Source organism: Mya arenaria, chromosome 14, assembly GCF_026914265.1.
Source record: "Mya arenaria isolate MELC-2E11 chromosome 14, ASM2691426v1".
NCBI lineage: Eukaryota > Metazoa > Mollusca > Bivalvia > Myida > Myidae > Mya > Mya arenaria.
In genome coordinates, this window is record NC_069135.1 from 63,175,094 (window position 1) to 63,194,986 (window position 19,893).

General features: G+C 34.6%; 1 protein-coding gene across 3 annotated transcripts in view; it reads right to left on the minus strand.

Moving 5' to 3' along the window:
• Positions 1-8,094: 8,094 nt before the first annotated feature.
• LOC128217596 (E3 ubiquitin/ISG15 ligase TRIM25-like) overlaps positions 8,095-19,893 on the minus strand; it is a 40,528-nt gene continuing 28,729 nt past the window's right edge. For all 3 annotated transcript variants that reach the window (XM_052924844.1, XM_052924841.1, XM_052924843.1), the window contains 3 exons: positions 15,434-16,445; positions 15,026-15,142; positions 8,095-9,615 (listed from right to left, as the gene is read on the minus strand). In XM_052924844.1, coding sequence (XP_052780804.1) covers positions 8,759-9,615; positions 15,026-15,142; positions 15,434-16,433 — 1,974 coding nt within the window. In that variant the 5' untranslated portion in view covers positions 16,434-16,445 and the 3' untranslated portion in view covers positions 8,095-8,758. The remainder of the gene's footprint in view (positions 9,616-15,025; positions 15,143-15,433; positions 16,446-19,893) is intronic.

Consider the following 19,893-nt stretch of genomic DNA (forward strand, 5'->3'; position numbering starts at 1 on the left):
CATATGTTAAAGTTTTAGCATCTCCGTTAATCCTTATGAATCATATGATACATTTAAGTGTCTATTTCCCTTATGCTTGTTCTAGAGAAAATTATATTATTTAGCAGTCATATTTAGCCTACCAAATATGACCGACCCCTTTGCAACTCTTTGCAGACGGGACTTAATACATTAGGAAGGATGTTCTTCCAATCGTCTGCCAAGGCATGCAGAACGTGATGCCAGAAGCTGATCCTGAAGCCTGGGGTGCCTTCTTTCCGGGGATCTGCATCCATCCCGAATATCCCGCGGCAATTACAATTGTAAAAACTAAATTTGCATACGCTTTACCATCTTAAGTAGGACAAGATATGAATCTCACTCATGACTTTTATCCGTCCGACCCGCTTTCGTCTCCCGTCCAAAACTTTGTCATTCGCTTAAGACAAGTATGCGATTTGAATAAAACTTTCAATTAGTGACCACCTTAAGACGACAATTGAGTTCTTTTACTTCAAGGTGAAGGTCAATGTCAATCGCATTGTTGGGTCAAGGTCTCTGCGCGAGTTTTGTTCTTTGATCTTTATCAGTTTCTGAATTAAGAGCTTATCAGTAGATCTAAGTATAGCATATCGGCGGAATTAAATTCCCTCTTATGTTGAAAATTTGAGGTTGATCATGTGTCAAATAAAATTAATAGCTTTCTTATTATCTTCAAACTTATGATTACATTATGAATTTAATATCCAATATTTGTCTTAGTCAAGTATATGTACTATCATACTGTGTAAAGGTGGTGTGAGTATTTATCACTTAGAACTGTGATAGCTCTTGTTTATTTATTTTATTATATGGACTTAATTTAATTTGAATGTCAATAAGATCATTCAATCAGAACCACTAGCGGATCCGGATTACCCGTTGAATCAGATCACGCGAACCCGCCCCCTACCCAGTTGAAGACGGGTCGACGCAAACTTAAAAAGAAACAGTATGCTCAACTTAAATACAAATCCCATGTTTGGAGCCTATTTCTGGCTACTTTGGGGCTGTTTTTTTTCTTCTTTCAGGCTCTTAGTGCGCCTTCGCTAACTTTAAATCCCGGTTCGCTTCTAAGTGAACTATGCACTTTTACCGAACCTTATTTATTTCCTTTCCAATGGTCACTCGAATATCTTAAGGGAACAAAACTTTACTTTAACAGTGGATATATTCTGATCTAAATATGTGTTATAATGAATTGGAGAAAACATTTTTCAGAGTTTCTAAAATAAAATGAAAATAATGACTTCCGGGTCATGAAATAAGGAATTTAATCTGTTTGAAGTCATTTCGTTCATCGTCTATTTCCAAAGTAGAATTATATACAACGACAAGATCGACGTGTGCAACTGTTTGACACCTCTAGTTCCAGTCAACTCGTGTTTTTACTGATGGTTCCAATGCGATAATCTTCCATCATTTAATGATGCATGTGCCGCCTCTTTGTGATGTTTTTACGACTGTGTCGTTTCGGCCCTTACCTTGTTCCCCTTTTATTGTTTATATTCGAATTTTGACCACGTGCATGTCCCTGAATTTTCCATTGTATCATTAGCATGTAATAGTATTGTGTGTAATGTTACCTCATTTTAAGTGTCAAAATCTGTGATTATTATTATAACATCTTCCACACAAAACCATTATAGCTTAAAGTGGACACTCGAGTGGCTCCCTTTTGTGTTTTATTCGTTAAATCTTTTTGTTATAAGACCTTGAATGTTTGAAACAGCAATGCGGATGATTTTAATATTGTTTACATGGGGATTGCTACCAAAGTCTGACTTATTATTGTTTTATTGATTTCATTTGGTTGTGTGCTCGTTTTCTTCAATGTTTCACGGGTACTCCCTGATCGCGCTGTCGGTCGATTGGTTTAGCACGCGATCTCGTCAAACAATGTTGTAATACGTTCGTCACTGTTCATTATTTTATAGATAGTTTTAAAGATTGATATACTTAAGTGAAAACACGGAAATAGTTTTGAAAGACATAGTGAGCTAATGTTTTGTTTTGCAATGAAGTTGAGCAACATTTATTGAAATCCAAATTAAGCAAACGATTTTGCTGGAGGTTGAAAACATTAACTAGCATAAAAATAATCTTGGTAAACAATATGATTCACTGGGAGTCTCAGGTCTTTGAAATATTTGAAATCTCAATCAGTCCGGGCTGAATAAAAATTCAGTACACCGGTATCAAATTTCAATTTACTGACTAACATTTTAAGCCATTATCTGTTGCTGAAATCGGTCCGTCAAAGTCAAATCGGTCCAGGCCAGCAAATTGTCGGTTTTTAGAAACCCTGCTTGGATGTTTACTTGTTTAAATGTATAAACCTGCAAATGTATATAATGCAAAATTAAGGAAACCGACTTAAGTGAAGACATATCTTAAGAAGTTTTATGAATACTGACGCTGTATTTTTGTGTTAAAATGACTTGATTGTGAATCCATACAGGATGGAAATAAGGGGATTATCTGCCCACTTTGACTTTGTACATTTAGATAATTACTGAATTTTTGAAAAATGGACTGATTGCTTAGAACTGGACTCAAAAACAAAATTTAAAAGAAATTTACCTTGTATTAACGTTCATGTTAATTTAAACTTCAATTACTCTAGAATCTACGCCTATTTCAAGTGTTTTGATAAACACGCCATTTCCTGAGCAACATGAAAAGTCATTGCATTATCATGTTTTTACACCGAACAATATTTATATGAAAAAACTACAGAAACAAGCTAGCTATCAGTAGCCAAAAGTTAAAACATACGACTCATATAAGTCGTCAGTAAAGAGTACAATCAACTCAACTCAAAACTCGTTTTATTACTAATTCAGGTTACATGATATGTATCATAATACATCTTTTGCATTATATCTCCTTTGATAATTTCAGGACTTTTTCTGCCCATTTTTGGAAAAAGACCCTAGACATTTTGGGAAATTTTGTATCGTGAAAATGCCGAAACTGGGAATTTTTACAGTTAGAAGAAAAAGCTGTCTAGTCTCCTGCGAATTAGGAAAAGATTTAATATTAGTTTATTTCCCTTTAAAAGACCCAAAATGGCTGAAATATCAATCCTTGGGTGTAAATATATATTGCAATAAATCATGACAGATAATATTTCATACTGATCGATGAATGTGATGAAAATCAATGATTTCCGAGTTCAATTATCAAAAACACTTTACATCACATAATTTATTAGGATGTTGAAAATGAACCTGTACCGGTAAAAAGACTTTTTATTTTGATTTGGAATTTTTCCAAAGATTGGGAAAAATATCTTGTATTTGCTTTGGGAATGCTTAAACGCATAGCTTTGAGTTCAAACTGTAAAGACTGCACATAGATTTTACCCTACTTTTTCGAAATTTAGAAAATAACGGCATTATTGATTTAGTGCATTTTCTAGAATATAAAAGAAATTAGCTATTGAATACATTCAAAATAAATTCCTTAGGAAATATTATGTGTTCATGAAAAAGGGTCACTGAATGACATGTTAAGATTTTAAATCCCCTGAATAAACATCAGTCTGCAAAAGTAAGCTTTCAACACATCCTACTACGCTTGTATGGGGTTGGAAAATGATAGTACCATGGTAAGGATTTTTCAATACAGCCTGCTGTATTTTCAATGTTGGATATGAAAAAGGAAGTGTGTGTATATATATATATATATATATATATATATATATATATATATATATATATATATATATATTGTTTATTTCCGAAATGCTTTTGATTAAATACCTTGTTTTGTGCCTCATTATATGTTAAAAATGATAGGTTTCGTTAATGGTAGTAGGGTTTTATCTAAATATAATTTCAATTGCATAACCATTTCCATACAGTGTGGAACTTTTTTGCGGCTATGCCGCTTTTGTTATGACTACATGGAATTTTGAACAGGCTGAAAACGCCGCAGAATACATGGAGTCATCTCAGAATGTCAGTTCGAGGCCAAGTAGTTCTCAAACCCATGAAGGCAGTGTACACGAATTATGGTTGATCTTGTTTGTTTTTTTCGGCAGTGTTTTCTATCAATGAATGTTGAATGATCTTTTTTCTTTTAAATTCAATGAAGTAGTTAGGTACCAATTAAAATGAATATTTCATTCCGCACCATTATCAAAAGCCTAATTATTTCCTTAGGAAAAGTGAATTGTGAATCCGCCCGAAAAAGAGTTTCCACATTATACATTGTCAAAGCATCCACCGTTCAAGCGTTATTTGTGAAATGATGTTCGAATTTTAAGCTATACGACAAATTGAACACTTATTGTTGCTAAAATGACATGTATATGACCGATATTTAAATTTCCAAAATATTCAGATCTTGTTGCAACCGACTAAATCTTCGTAAATAGAATCAAGGTCCCAGCCTTAACTGTGTCGTCAGCTTTATCATGTACCATTTTCTGAATAAAACGGCAGCCATGTTGGATTTACGGAGAAAGAAAACAAACATGCATTTTAAATGATAACCAGCCTAGTATAATGATAACTTATTTGTAATTAAAGTAAACGATTTAATTTTAGAATTAAACAGCAGTCAATCAAGCTTGATAAACGAAAAATGTGTATAGCATGTTTATCAATGTTTATCAAAGTTCAGCCAAAAATTGGGAAAACAGGAATTCATAGAAGTTCCAGAATCAAGTGAAGTTTATAGCAATAACAGATACTGAGTTAGTCTGACCATGGAATCATTTTGACATTTTTATATGGATGATTTTTACCATAACCGTGAGTAACATGAAATGGGAATAAATGAAATATAATATGCAATACAATTTCGTGGCATGTCATTGCAAACGGAAGTCAAACGGAGTAAAATAGAATTAAACTTAGAATATGTACATACTTATGCATACGGTTTATTACTCAATGAAGCTAAATGTATGATTATAAGCAAAACTACATGACGATCAACATGTTCAAGTGATGCTGGTATAACTAAACATGCTTTAATATCTTCATTGTAAGTACATACTACATATAGTCCACCTAAATGGCCTTACACGAGTCTTTTGACGATTTTGTTTTACTATGGCAGACGCGTGACATAAAAAACACTAACATGTGTCGATTGTTTATGAAGTATCCCGATACCTGTAAATCTTGGACAAATCTGACTGGTTGTGTACAAGTTTAACCGTATTGGTGACCAAGAATATATTTATGTGGAAATAACGACTGTTATGACAAATGCAATCCAGTTTAGATTATTGTCGGGTATATATTGAACAACTTTGTCGTTATTATTAACATCGATGCATAATATTACTATAAATTCTTTCGCCCAGTGTTAGATGGTAGAGAGTTGTAGCGTTCCAGGGATACATAAGAAATGTCAAAATAAAAAAAGTATCCCTGATCGCTCATTATTGTAGCTAATACTATATACAGTACATGTTTTCATAGTTTGTTTGCGCTGTTTTGTGCTTCATCAACAGAAATGATGATGATGAAAACAGAATATTTATTGTGAACATGTAGAAACCGTACATAATATGAAATACTAAATTGTAACTTAATTCACTTAATGTAGGTGTTATCTGCACTGAGACAACCACTCTTTGCAAAGGTTTATATCTTTACATTGAAGTTGACACTTATAATCAGCTTGCAATTGATTCTTACAACACCTAACCAAGCAATTTGTCGGCATCATATATATCATCTTGTACACACGTTCAAACCCCAATAACAAAACTAAGTTCACAGTTGTACGTCTATTTTGGACAAAAACTCACTTGTCCGGCTCAGTGAACACCAACAAATGCAGCCTCATGTAGTGATCCTTCACTAAAATCAGAGCCTTCAGCAGAAGACATTTCAGGCGGGAGTGTTGGTGGGGTTGGGTGCGGGAGGCGTTGTAACCTGTCCCTGGTTTGCTCTTGTGTTGTGGAGAAAACTGTAGAAAACTCACTTGTCCGGCTCGGTAAACACCAACAAATGCAGCCTCATGTAGTGGTCCTTCACTAAAATCAGGGCCTTCAGCAGAAGATATTTCAGGTTCGAGTATTGGTGGGGGTGGGTGCGGGAGGCGGTGTTTCCCCTTCCGCGTGTCAATGTTTTTTTACATTTTCAATACCAATAATAAAAATAAAATAATGGCTCTGTGGTCAAAAGTGGCCCTGCCCAAGCTGTCCCTGGTTTCCTTTATACTCATATATAGAAACACGTTGAATATCTTCTCTAAAACAAGTCTTTTGATAGTTTGTATGTAGCCTCATGTAATAGCTGTTAACTTAAATTGTTCAAATTATGTTCCTGTGGCCAAAGCATGCCTTGCCCTGGGGGTTCCAAGATTTATATATAATGTATGAAGTAAAAGACTTCGATTTGTTTTCTCTGAAACCACAAGGCGCAAACCCTTGAAATAAGGTATGAAGCATAATGTAATGGTGCTTTAGTCAGTTTGTTCAAATAATGTCATTGCTGTCCAAACTGGCCCTGCACCTGTGGTTTAAGGTTTTCCATATACTTTTATAGACTTATTTAAAAAAACAAAAAAAAACATTTCTTAAACTTCATTCCCCAGCCCGGTCCAGCCTCATGTAGTGGGTCCTACCAAAATTGTTGAAATAACGCACCTGGAGTCAAAGCCGACCAGGTGCCTGTGCTGGTTTTCATAAAATATATTATGACCAGTAATATACTTAACTTTGAAATGATTTATGTGTGGACATAACTGAAGAAGTTTTATACCACTAAGGGATCCAAATTATATCTTGTCTAAAATAACCAAGCCAACACCGTAATATTGGTATATAGCTTCATGTTTGCTTAGTTTCACTAACTACAACCATATCAACCAATGTCTTTCTTAGCAACCAGTGACTTCATAAGCAGCTTTTAACCTCTCTCTCAACTACTCACTTAAAAAGAATCCAATGATTTTTTTAGAAACCAAATAATTTCTTTGCAACTAGTGACCTCCTTAGTAACCAATTGCATCCTTAGCAACCAATCACTTCCTTATCAATCATTAACTTACTAAGTAATGAATAATCTTTTTAGCAACAAATTACTTCCTCAGCAACCACTTTCTTACTAAGCAACCAATGGCCTCTTAGCAAGTTAAAACTTTTTAAGCAACCACTTACTTCTTAAGCATCTGATGACTTCCCTGGCAATCATTTACTAACTTAAAAACTAATGACTTTCTGAACAACCACTTGCTTCCATTGCAGCTACATTCACCAAACATTAATGAAGGCACAACTGATAATCTTCGCAACTATCAATATTTACAGCAACATATGACTTCTATAGCAACCAGTGAATTCCTTAGCAACCAGAACATGATCGAGCATCCACTTACATCCTTATTATACAATTATTATACCACATCATTGATAAACTTATGGGCGACCACTTACTTCCTAAGCAAGCAAGAAAAATTCATACTTTATGTAAGTCTAAGACTAATGTTTATGGAACTTTTAATAGCACACTTCACAGTTGTTTTGACGTTGAAATCTCAGCGTCTACAACACTTTCTATATCAATCATTATTCGCCCACGATCTTACACTGAATTCAACAAATTTTCTATGTATTTCATCCATTTATCGTGTGTTTTTGTTTTCAATATAACTCATGATCACAGAAAAATCATATTTCAACTCGTGGCTACGCCACTTGTGAAAATGTAGCTACGAGTGGAAATATTATTTTTCTGTGACCACAAGTGAAGTAAAATACGATCTTACACTAAATTCAACAAATATCCTCTATGTATTTCAGAAATGTTAAAATATCAAGAAAGTTATGTATGAGAACCAGTTGCCGAGTAATTTAGCTATTGTTTTGTGGGTTTTTTTTGTTTTGTTTTTTTTTTCAAATTGACTTGGCGGAACCAGCGTGGGCTTACTTCCGACTAAGACCAGATGTTTTTGATTTATACTTTTATTGTAGTTTTTGCTTAATTTCGGTATCAAAAGTAAACTTTTTATTATATACGTCTTTTCAGTTTATTATCTTGGACACATATTTGGTCCAATAATATGAGTGAGTCCGTTTAAATCGATTATTTCATTTCAACACAGTCGTATGGCATCTAGTACCCAATTGTTTATATAATTTAATCAATCAATATATGAGGAAAGAATTTGCACATTGGTTGATGTCTATGTAATTTATTGAATCATATTTGGGAAAACAATTTACACCTAGGTCAATGTCTATACAAATATTCAATCAATATATGAGGATACGTACGTTAACACATACTAAACATCACATTATGAAAATACAAATTGCTTAAAGAAATGACAAACAGTTCAGATTATACAATGCTCTTTCACTATCATTACACAATAACTCATAAAACAGTTAAGCTTAATACGTTTTAACGTTATAAACAGTTCATTTGATTAAAGATTTACCCATTTACGCATACTTCGTTCTTGTGTGGTATGGTGATAATTAAAGAAGTCCAATTTCGACACAAATTATTTATTTAATGTCTTGTGTGGTAAGAAGACAACATATGGGTATATTTCATCCACAAATTATCACACAACTTCAAAGTTTTCCGTCAAACCTTTCGACTTGGATTTAGTTGAGAAATATAAGTGAAACTATGTACATTCAATCATATAGAATTTATAAGCATATATGTATGTATGCATTACAATTGTTCTTACACACTACAATTCATTTACACAGGATATATAGATTTCACTCATATTAATTGGAAGACTTCATAATAAACTATATTAAGATAAGTACTTTCACATAATTTTTCAATTCCAGTCTTTTTAATGTACTGCAGGTGACAAACATCATCTTCTTCAGTGAACAGTAAGCCACACTGTATGGACGCTCAATCCCCTTCCCCTTCCCCAGCAGTTGTGTTATCACGCTGGTGAGCGTGTCCAGTAACAGGATGTTGTTACTGTACCTCCCACATATGAGCAGCTGGTTGTCTCCTACAGCTGTCAGACCCTGTGGTGATGTCAGTGTCGGGTCCTGGTAGGACTGGAGCACCTCTAGTGAGATGCTCAGTTTGGTTATGGTGTTGGTGCCCGAGTCTGATACATATATGGCCGGAGTTGGACTCTCTCTGGTCACTGTCAGATACAAGGGAAGCTGAAACAAAGGTTTTCCACTTCTGTTTTTGTCCACACTCTTCTTCACCTTTCCCTTCATGTCAATCAACACAACCTTAGCTGGGGAGGTGAAGGACACTATCAAGTTGTCATCACAAAAATCTATTCCATGACACTGTCCACCTACTTTAACAATTTCCTGTAGTGTGATATTTCCCTGAGCAGATACGAACTGTATCTTCCCCTCCATGGGCAGAGTGACGGCTGCCCTGTCCCCGGGCAGGAGACACATGCCCCACGGATCACTTGACAGTTGCACCTGCGACACCACCTTGTTGTTATTGGTGTTCACCAGCTTCAATGAGTAATTATAGCGATCTACCAGTAGGAGTTTGTCCACGGAAAGAAGGGCCACACTGGTCAGGAAGCAGTCACTGCTATCACCTGATGTCTTCATTGAAATGTCAGGCTGTCTGCTGAACTTGGCCCGGCTTAGGTCTGCACTGCCTTTGAAGTGGGCTGAAAGTAAACATCATCATAAAAAACAATAATAAAAAAAAACGTTTTGTTTCATCATGGCATTCAAAAATAATAATAATAATAATAATAATAATAATAATAATAATAATAATAATAATACTTTACCGCAACGATATACAAAATGACGTAACTAGTTTCCATTCTATTTTTATAAAAAAAAATATGAAGGTATGCGATAATCATTTAAAGCACACTTGTCAGCCATATAGATAAGTGTACAAATCAATCATTTCACTGAAAAAGATCGATAACATTTCATTATTTTGGGTGAGAGTTAGCCCTCCAAAATTCATTTCAACGAAATTTTCGTACAAAAGCGCAATGGTCGATACACATCAAGGTTGTGCAGTGTAAAATCGTTTTGGAATGAGGTCTGTAGACCATTAATTGTATATAAAGGAATTTAGTTAGTACATGTATTTGTTTTAACTTTTAAAACTACTGATGGACCCAACCTTAAGAAACGGTTTATATACTTATATGAATCATCATTGCTGTTGCAGTTTCGGTATAAAATTATTAGGGTTAATATAAGGTAATACAAAGCAAACGTCCTTGTATCAGAAAATAATAGGGTTATAAGTGCTGCGTTTGGTCTAGGCGGTTGTATTAGAATGGAGCGAATTTTTGAAGATTTAAATTAATGAGGCGCAAGGCGATTTAAATTAATATCAACGAGAATCGAATACGACATTCCGAATCAAACGCAATATTAACAACCCGTTTATTATATATATATATATATATATATATATATATATATATATATATATATATATATATATATATATATATATGACTTGCTAAATCACTTAAAAGACACATGTTTTCATGATAAATGTCATTTTAATTACGCACTACTTTGTATTATGACGTCATTTTAACTTTGTCACAATGTACAATGATACGATTATGATATGACGCCAGCTGAGTAGAATGCGGCCGTTTGGCACTGAATTGGAATACGGTCTATCGTATTGTAAGGTATGTATATAGCGCCTGGAAACTCACACAGTATAGTATATATAATTGAAAATATGTACCTTATGTTTATTTGGATCGAACATTCCAAGTTGAGAACAGTTCTGTCTTAATTTAGGACATATTAACATGACGTATTGATTGAACGTGGTCGATTCACAAATATACGGTTTACAGTCATTTCGTACCCTAGTCATTTCAAGCTCAAAACCAATAGATAATGATAACAAAAAGAGACAAGGGTAAATGACTGTGCTATTATGATAATGTATGCGATTAATTGAATTTACGTTGTTCACTATGTCTGGCAAACTGAAATGACTGTTCCGAAATGATCTTATGATACGATACGGTAAGTTTATTGCGTAAAATATTATACAATGTTCATAGCATATAACATACAATATAATGAATGGAGAAAGTACAGAAATACAATTTTCTGGAGCAATTTAACATGAATGATATAACATCCTATAGTTGTTAGAGTCTGGTTATAAAAATAGAAACGTAGCTAAATTTGTTAGTATAATTACATTAAATAGCAGCAATTCAGGTATAAAAGGAAATACGTGCCTAGTTATGTAAAACCTCCCTTAGCTGGTTAGCAAAATATATATATTTGCTTATCTATATGTGTTATGCATGTGTTACAACTTAACATGCACTCAAATTTATTTAACGTTGGCCATAGAAAAAAATAAGGCTTAACAATTTGTTTCTTAATTCCCTTTATCTTGGGCACACAAGTAGAAAGTGAAATTCAGATTCTACCAGATTCATATCACATGATATACATATTTTTTCGTTTACGGGTGTGTTAGTATATCTTTCCGTCTCGATTCCAAGTCTATGGGCAGAAGTTCTAAATCGTGCAAGAGCATATCGAAATTTGTTTTTATTGATTGTTTCTAAATATTTTTCTCTGATGAAAGCATGTTTAAATAATGCGTATGTTCTTAATCTAGATGAATTATTGATATCTGCGTACCAGCTTTGGCAATATGGGTCTATAATTCTCTTTTTGATTACCTTAAGTGTGTCAATATCAATACCTTAGGGTCGCCAAATATCAGAAAAACCATGTTTATTCAAAATATTTTTAACTTGAGTGGCCCAGTTTTTTTTATTTCTGTTTTATGTTTTATTATTTGAATCGTCTGTTCGTAATACGTTATACGTATGTTGGATTAAACTATTATCTCTTGAAACAATAACTTTTTTCCAATATTTGATTAAATTTATTTTCCTATATACTATCATTGGTACCCTTCCAAGTTCTCCGTATAATGCAATTAAGTTTGTTTTAGTTTGTTTGTATACTCAAAGTATAAAGCGAAGAAATATTACATGGATCAGTTCTATGTCGGTAGCTGGATTCATAACCCAGCTTTTTGAGCAGAATTTAAGATCTTAGCCCACTATCACATCAAACAGTTTAATTTTCAGTATTATTAAATAGTTGATATAATTTATACAGTGATAAAGATGCATGTTGAGCAAACAGTTTTTGAGACCTATTGAAGTTGCCATTTTTAAACAAATTGATTCCTAAGTATTTTAAGGAGTTAACAACTTCTATTGGGTTACCATAAATCTGTAAGTTTATTTGTGTTGCCCTTCCATTTTCAAAGATCATTGCTTTAGTCTTTGATACCTGTCGCAGAAATGTTCAACGTCATTTAACATTAACCTTAGAGTTTCAGCTGATTTTGCAAAAAGTACCATATCATCGACATAAAATAATAAGAATATTTTAATATCATCTAGAGATATCGCCCCCGGCAGATTAGAATTTACATTACGTATAAGGTCATTTATAAAGAACATCGCTAAAAGAGGAGAACTAGGATCCCCATGTTTAACCCCGAGAGAAGTTTCAAAAAAGGGAGATAAAACGATTGATATCTAACACACGACTTAACACAGTTACACATCGCTTTAAAAGCATCGACAAAGCGGCCACATATATTTTCATTTCACAACTTGTGCCATAGATATGTTTGGTGAATGCGGTAAAAAAAAATATTGATCATCAATAAACACACAGTATAGTTTTTCTTTTTCGCTTAGAAATTTTGAGATTATCGATTGTAAAATAAAAAGGCAGTCCAAAGGACGGCTTTATCCCCCGCCGTTGTTTTTAATATATTTTGTTTTTCTCGCAACCTGACTGGTACTTTGAATCCGACCAAAATTGTACTCAACCACTGGTCAAGATTGGGAATATAGGAAATACAAGTTGTTTGATCGGTAACCTAAATATTCTTGGATATTTAAACATATAATAAAAGGATGTTTGTTAAAGTTTTTCATATTGTGTGTAGTTTAGGTAAAATCAATGTCAAGGTTATTTTGGCTAAAAATAGGAAGTAAAATGAGTCCTTGATTTATAACATCAATGAAATAGCAAGCCTTAAGTATTTTTGATAAAGTGATACATATATATATTGTGGTGACGTCATAACATTGTTTTACTGCTTTTGAAGAGAAAACACATGTTATAAATATATTATCACATTTGTGTCCATTGTTTTTTTTAAATATTAAACTTGTTGCACATATTAATAATGCTTGGTAGAGTGCGCTAAGTATCAATCTGCGCAACTTGTTTAACACTTTCAATTAACATTTATATCTTATCCTAAAAGTACGTATAAGGTCAATAAATCCAGTTGAAGAATTGACATGTCTACACTGCTAAAAAGCCCGGACACAAGCATGTGTACTATGACCTTTAAATGTCAGATGTGACCATAACCATTGAGGTATGGACCCGGGTCAAGGTCACTGCAGATCGTCTCAATAAGGACAACATTTGTACCAAGTAATATGGTAATCCATCAATTCATAAGTAAGTTATAGCGCGGACACGATATGTTACAGCCAGATGGACGGACGGACAGTCGGACGGACGGACGGACGAACAGACAGACATACTGACAGACGGACGAAGTGCATTCCTATAATACCCTCCCCACTCCGTGGCGGGGGATTAAAAATAAAGTCAGATATAGATTTTCCTTTCTGAAAACCAAATTGATTTTTTGTGAGCTTTTTATTCACAACGGACTAATTTGTTAATCTATTAAGGAGTATTTGTGAGTAAATTTTGGCTATGATGTTTATTAGAGTGATTCCTCTATAATTATAAGTGTCGTTTATATCACCCTTCTTAAAATTGGTGCGATTATGCCTTTTCCCCAAGACTTTCGCATGGTTAAGAAATATGCGAATATATAATGTTTTTAGGAAAGGTAATATAATAGTGTAAAGTTTAAGTGCCGTTAATTCCTATTACTCAAGACGTGTGGAATCTTTCAATGATCGTAATACCTTACTGGAGTCAAGTCAAGTCAAGTTTTGACTGGAATTGCAATCAAGTGCTACAATTAACATAGTTTGTTTCAAACTGACAACATTACCATATTCTTTGATTATAACATGTTTTTCATTAACCAGTATCAGTAATAGTACCTCATTCGTCCAGCAACATGGTCACCAACCGTCAAAATGGTAGAAAGAAATAAGTGTAGATCGAGGAATTATATATATAGGAATTTCATGATGAATGTAAGTATGAATTAATAGATCTCTAGCGTTACTTTGGCTTGGAGTTACTTTCATTCTTATACGACGATATTTTTTACTAATTTTGGATCGAACTCAAACATCAGTCATATAAGATTCATATATATGTTACTTTAATAAGTCTATATTCTTAAGTATTGTAATTCATAACTTAAAAAATAAATAAATATGTTACGAAATGACCAAAATGGTCGGGTACGAAAATAATATCTAAAGGTTACGAAATGACCAAAAAGCGGAGGGTACGAAAACACTAGGGAACGAAATAACTTGCTCCAAAATAGACCAAGGCATCAAATATTATGTAACAACTGTAATAAAAGAATGATTAATAGTGAATATCAATGTAATTGCTATGCGCAAAATATTCAGAATTAAGAACCAAATATATAAGTATATATTATAGCTTGTGGCCAACAAAGCAAAAACATGTCAATTTATTATCCGAAAGTTCGAGAAAAACTAATTAACTTATTAAAGTTTATGTACAATGCAAACTAGTTGTTTCCCTTTTTCATCCTTAATATTGTTGTGCTCTTCTGTTAAAACAATTTCTGGCCTTAATGCATGTCTTTGCATATGTTGTAATTGCTATGAAGTTGTATAAATGTTTAATGCAATAAACAATGTTGAGTTGAGTTGGTGAGGATTTGTACAAGAATTTCATTTTTTTTTCTTTTTTAACCACTCGTTAACATAATTTTTAACGTAACGTCAACGTGCCTAGTTAGCTTGAGCGACGTCTACAGACTTTTGCAAACTGCATCATCAACTGCATTACTTAAGGAAATGTCAAATTATTCAGTGGTTGTACACAAACCTTTCTGTGATACACCTTGCATGTGTTTTTGTTGTTGCTGCATCGTCGCGGGTTGCCGTGGCTGCTGCTTCTTCTGTTGTTGTCGTTCTTGATGTCCTACCGCCGAAGTTGATTCGCCTGAAATTATGATGGAAATAAATTAAGTATATATGCCTAAACAATAAAGTATATATCAATCAAAAATATATGCCTTGAGTTTATTTGGATCTCAATTTTATTTGCGGAATATTATTTGTCGAAGTATTTCATTCTTTAACTTTTGTTTAGCACTTGGTGTACTTTACAAAATAATTGTTAACGTAGCGTTAACGTGTCTGGTTAGCTTGAGCGACGTCGGCAGGCTTTTGAACAGACTAATTAACTGCATTACTTAGGAAATGTCAAATTAGTCTGTGGTTGTACGCAAACCTTTTTGTGATACAGCTTTCATGTGTTTTTTATGTTGTTGCATCGTATCCTGTTGCCATTGTTCCTGTGTCGTCTGCTGTTGTCGTTGTTGGTGCACTAACACCGAAGTTGATTCGCCCTCTTCCAACCCTCCTATTGCTTTTTCAGAAGCTATTAACTGCTCAGTTGCGGGGTCCCTGTGAAACTTGTATCTGGGAACATCACTCCTCCTGCTCACATGTTCCAGGGCTGTCTGGAGACCTGCCAGCTCTTTTATAGCTCGTTTTCCTACTATCAATAGCTGGTTGCTGTTGTCGTCCTGTGCTTGTATCTCCGACTTTAGTTTCTCAATGGATGATTTCATGTTTGTGCATTTTAATTTCAGTTCATCTAGCAGTGTCTTGGATGTCCGTTTCTTCTGATCAATTTCTGCCAAGAGTTCGTTTTCCCTCTTATCCAGGTACTGGTTAATTTCAGTCCTGAATTCGCGAAGCTCATTAATATTGGTAAAGCTTTCTTCGTCTACTGATTTCATGATCGCCTGAATGTTGTGTGAAAGTTTGCCGATGTCACTGGACATCTGGACAAGTCCTGTTTTAAGGTTGTTGTATTCAGCACACTGCTTGTATTGTTTTGCCACTTGCGAAATTTTCTCTACCTTACAAGATCGATGCTCTTTATTCTCAATCAAACAGTCTCCACACAAAAGTGCATCATGACGCGGACAGTAATACTTGATACATTCTTTAGCATGACGCTGACATGTTTCTGTAAACATTTCATCTTCACTCTCTCCGCGGAAAGAGGAAGGCATACTGCTCTTGTTCTGGAGCGCGTGACTTTTGGTTATTTTCTGATTCCGGTGTACTCGTGCACAGGTGGAACACAGGAACTCCATGCAGACAGGACAGAAGGCCTCGGAGAAGATTTTCCTGCCGTCCTCCGCGCATGGCTGGCAGTAGGTTAGGTCAGGCGCCGACCCAGATGCCATTTGTGCCTTTCGTCCGGGAACTGAATCCATCCTCCTGAGAGCCTTAAATATTTAAGGAAAATAGCGTAGCTACAATATTAACCATAATGATATTATGACGTAAAAGAAATTGTATTTTTCATCACAAATTCCTAGATCCCCCCCGTCACCCCTTGGAACTCTCCCTCTTTACATACCCATTTCTCTCTCGCATTCTCTCTCAAAAAAACCACCTCCTTCCCTCTATTTTCTCATTCCATTCTTTTTGTTTCTCTCTCTCTCTGTACTAACCTTCGCCTCTCTCTCTCTCTCTCTCTCTCTCTCTCTCTCTCTCTCTCTCTCTCTCTCTCTCTCTCTCTCTCTCTCTCTCTCTCTCTCTCTCTCTATATATATATATATATATATATATATATATATATATATATATATATATATATATATATATATATATATATATATATATATATATATCTCTCTCTCTCTCTCTCTCTCTCTCTCTCTGTATCTCTCTCTGTGTCTTTGTCCCTTTCTCCATCCCCTCTCACCCTCTTTCTCTTTCTTTCTCTCTCTCTCTCTCTCTCTGTACTCCCCCTCACTCTCCTCTCTCTTTCCCCTTCTGTGTCCCTCCCTTCCCCTCTTTTACTCCCCCCTCTCTCTCTCTCTATCTCTCTATCTCTCTGACCGTACCTCTTCTTCCCCTTCTCTGTGTCCCTCTTTCACTACCTACTTCCCTCCCGACCCCTTTTCCTCCTCTCTATATATTTTTTTTCTCTCCCTCTCTCTCTCCATCCCATCTCACCCTTTCACTTTCTCTCTTTCCCCCCACCTCTTTTTCTATCTCCGTACCGCCCCCCCCCCCTTTTCTCCCCTTCTCTCTCTCACACTCTCTCTGTCCCACTCCCCATCCCCTCCGACCCATATATATATACAAATATATATACCATCCCCTCTCTCTCTCTCTCTCTCTCTCGCGCGCGCGCGCTCTCTCTCTCTCTCTCTCACCCCCCCCCTCTCTCTCTCTCTCTCTCACCCCCATCTCTCTCTCTCCCCCCCTCTCTCTCTCCCATTCCATCTCACCTAATTTTCTCTCACTCTGTTTGTTTCTCTCTCTCTCCCTCCCCCTATGTATCCCGTCCCTCTCTATATATATCTCTCTTTGTCCCTCTCCCCATTCCCTTCCATTTATCCCTCTCTCTCTCCCTCTCTCTATCTTTCTCGTTCTCGTTTTGCTGCATTTCCAGACGTTAATTATTGGCGCCGTACTGAAGTGCGCGCCTATTATAGAATGGGTATTTATTTTAGTTAGTGGTAGGAGCAGTTTTTAAGTTGATTGACAGTTGGGTTTTACTGTTATTTTATTATGATTAAAAAATGCAAATGGATGGCGATTGCATGGCTGTTAATGCTATTAATGGTTGAATAGATTGTCTTCAATTTATCTTCAAAACATTATATCGGAAGAACGACAAATAAGTTTAATAACTGTTCCCGATTCGTTAACGTTTTCCGATTGGTTACCTGTAATATCATGTGCCGGAAATGTAAACATTCGGAGGAGTTCCGAATGAAATGTAAAATGTGTGGACCGGTAATTATGGGAATGGGAATGATTATGTTTTATGTTGTTTTGTTATGTTTACTGCATTAATAAACCATGAGGTAAGCTGTTTTCTTTAATTTAATCGATATTGGAATTAAATGTTCACCTAACTTTATTTGTTAATGTGTTGAAGGTGACATTAGTAAAATTTTATTACGATTGCCCCCGAGTTGTTTTATTTTTAGAACACTACACATATCCGGATGTTGCTATTTTTAAGAACCAGAAGGTATTTCCCCGCTATTCATAGGTCAATAATGGAATTTCTACATCGTCGATTATAGTTGTAAACTCGGTGAAGTTTTCTCATGAATATTCGTTTAAAATAAGTAAACACTAAAAGTGCACACTGACAGTTGATTACGATACATCTAACACTTTGAGTCATTACAGTAAAACATGGATAATAAGACAATTATACGCGTAAGAGAAGATTTTCTGTCGAAAAGACTAATGTCAACAATCAGCATAGAACTGGGATATTCGTATCAAAGGGCTATTCATGTAAGTATCCTTGAGTAGTTGTGTACGTTTATGTGTTCAAAAATGTTTGTTTTTTAATTTATCTTTGGAATTCTTAAATCATTTTTATTTGCTAAATGTTAAGACAGCGCTTTTAATATTTCTACATGTACTATAAATATACATGTTACATACTTTACATCTACTTATAATGCACCAGTTAATTGTAACCACGGCCCCATGGTTTCGGGCTGGAAGCCACGACAGCTTTGACACAAGCGACATTCATTTGCTTGGTGTAGGTCTCGTTGAACTCCATACTGTTGTGAATCATTATCAACCATATGCACAACAACTGCACATTTGTGCCTACCAACCCTTACTCTTGGCTAAAATGGATATTAGTGCAGAATGTATAATTAATACATGTGCATTTGTATTTTACGGTTGTAGTTTCTGTTGGTTGATAATCAGAAGTCTAATTTCTTTCAGGCAGGAAAATGACTGAATATTACTATTATATGAAGAATTCCAGCCTGCATTAAATACTTTGTTGGATCATTGAGACAGATTTGACATCCATGTCTATCCACAAGGCAGTCACATCTGATAGAGATGATGTGAGTATTTCATATAAAACATATTTGAGTTGGTGTTTGTTGTTTTATAAACTCACTGTATCCAATAATCCAGTGGTGGTGGTGGTGATGGTGGTGGTGATGATGAATTTTATTGATAAATTTTGTAATTATCTTTATATTATATACATGTAGGTATCAGCTTATTGTTGTTGTTTTTAAATAATGTTGAGAAATATTAAACTGTTTATATTTTATTTTGTATATGTATGGCAGTATTATTATCTATACAAATAAGTTAGAAAGTACTTTTTTTCTTTTACAGCATTAAACATTCTAGATGGGTAAAGAACCTGAAGGGGCATGAAACCAAATCAGCATTGACTCAGCATTGAGTAATTATCATCTGTGCACACACTACAAGTAAAAACGCATGGGAACAAACCAAACTTCAAATGTTGAAGAGTGAAGAATGATTGTGAAAAATTCTAAATGTTAGAATACCATTGACTAAATAAAACAAATATACATCGATTACCAACAGAGACTGTTTACATGCTATAATATTAAAAAGACATTAGTTGAGAACTTTCACTCTGACATATTTGGAGGGGCATTACCGCCTACTTAGTGTTCTTGTTTCTTTACATATTTTAATTTAAAAGTACAGTCATTGTTTTTAAATCTGAATTCTGACTTAGTATCATAAGTAAAATTCATTTATTTGAATGATTACATTTTATGAATAAGTCCAATTAAGCTTTATCAATTTTTACAAGAAAAAGGTTTATTTTTAAGCATTTTATTAGTTATAAAAATGTATAGTTACATGACATTATGTATATTTTCTTCAAAACTGAACGGTAAACTA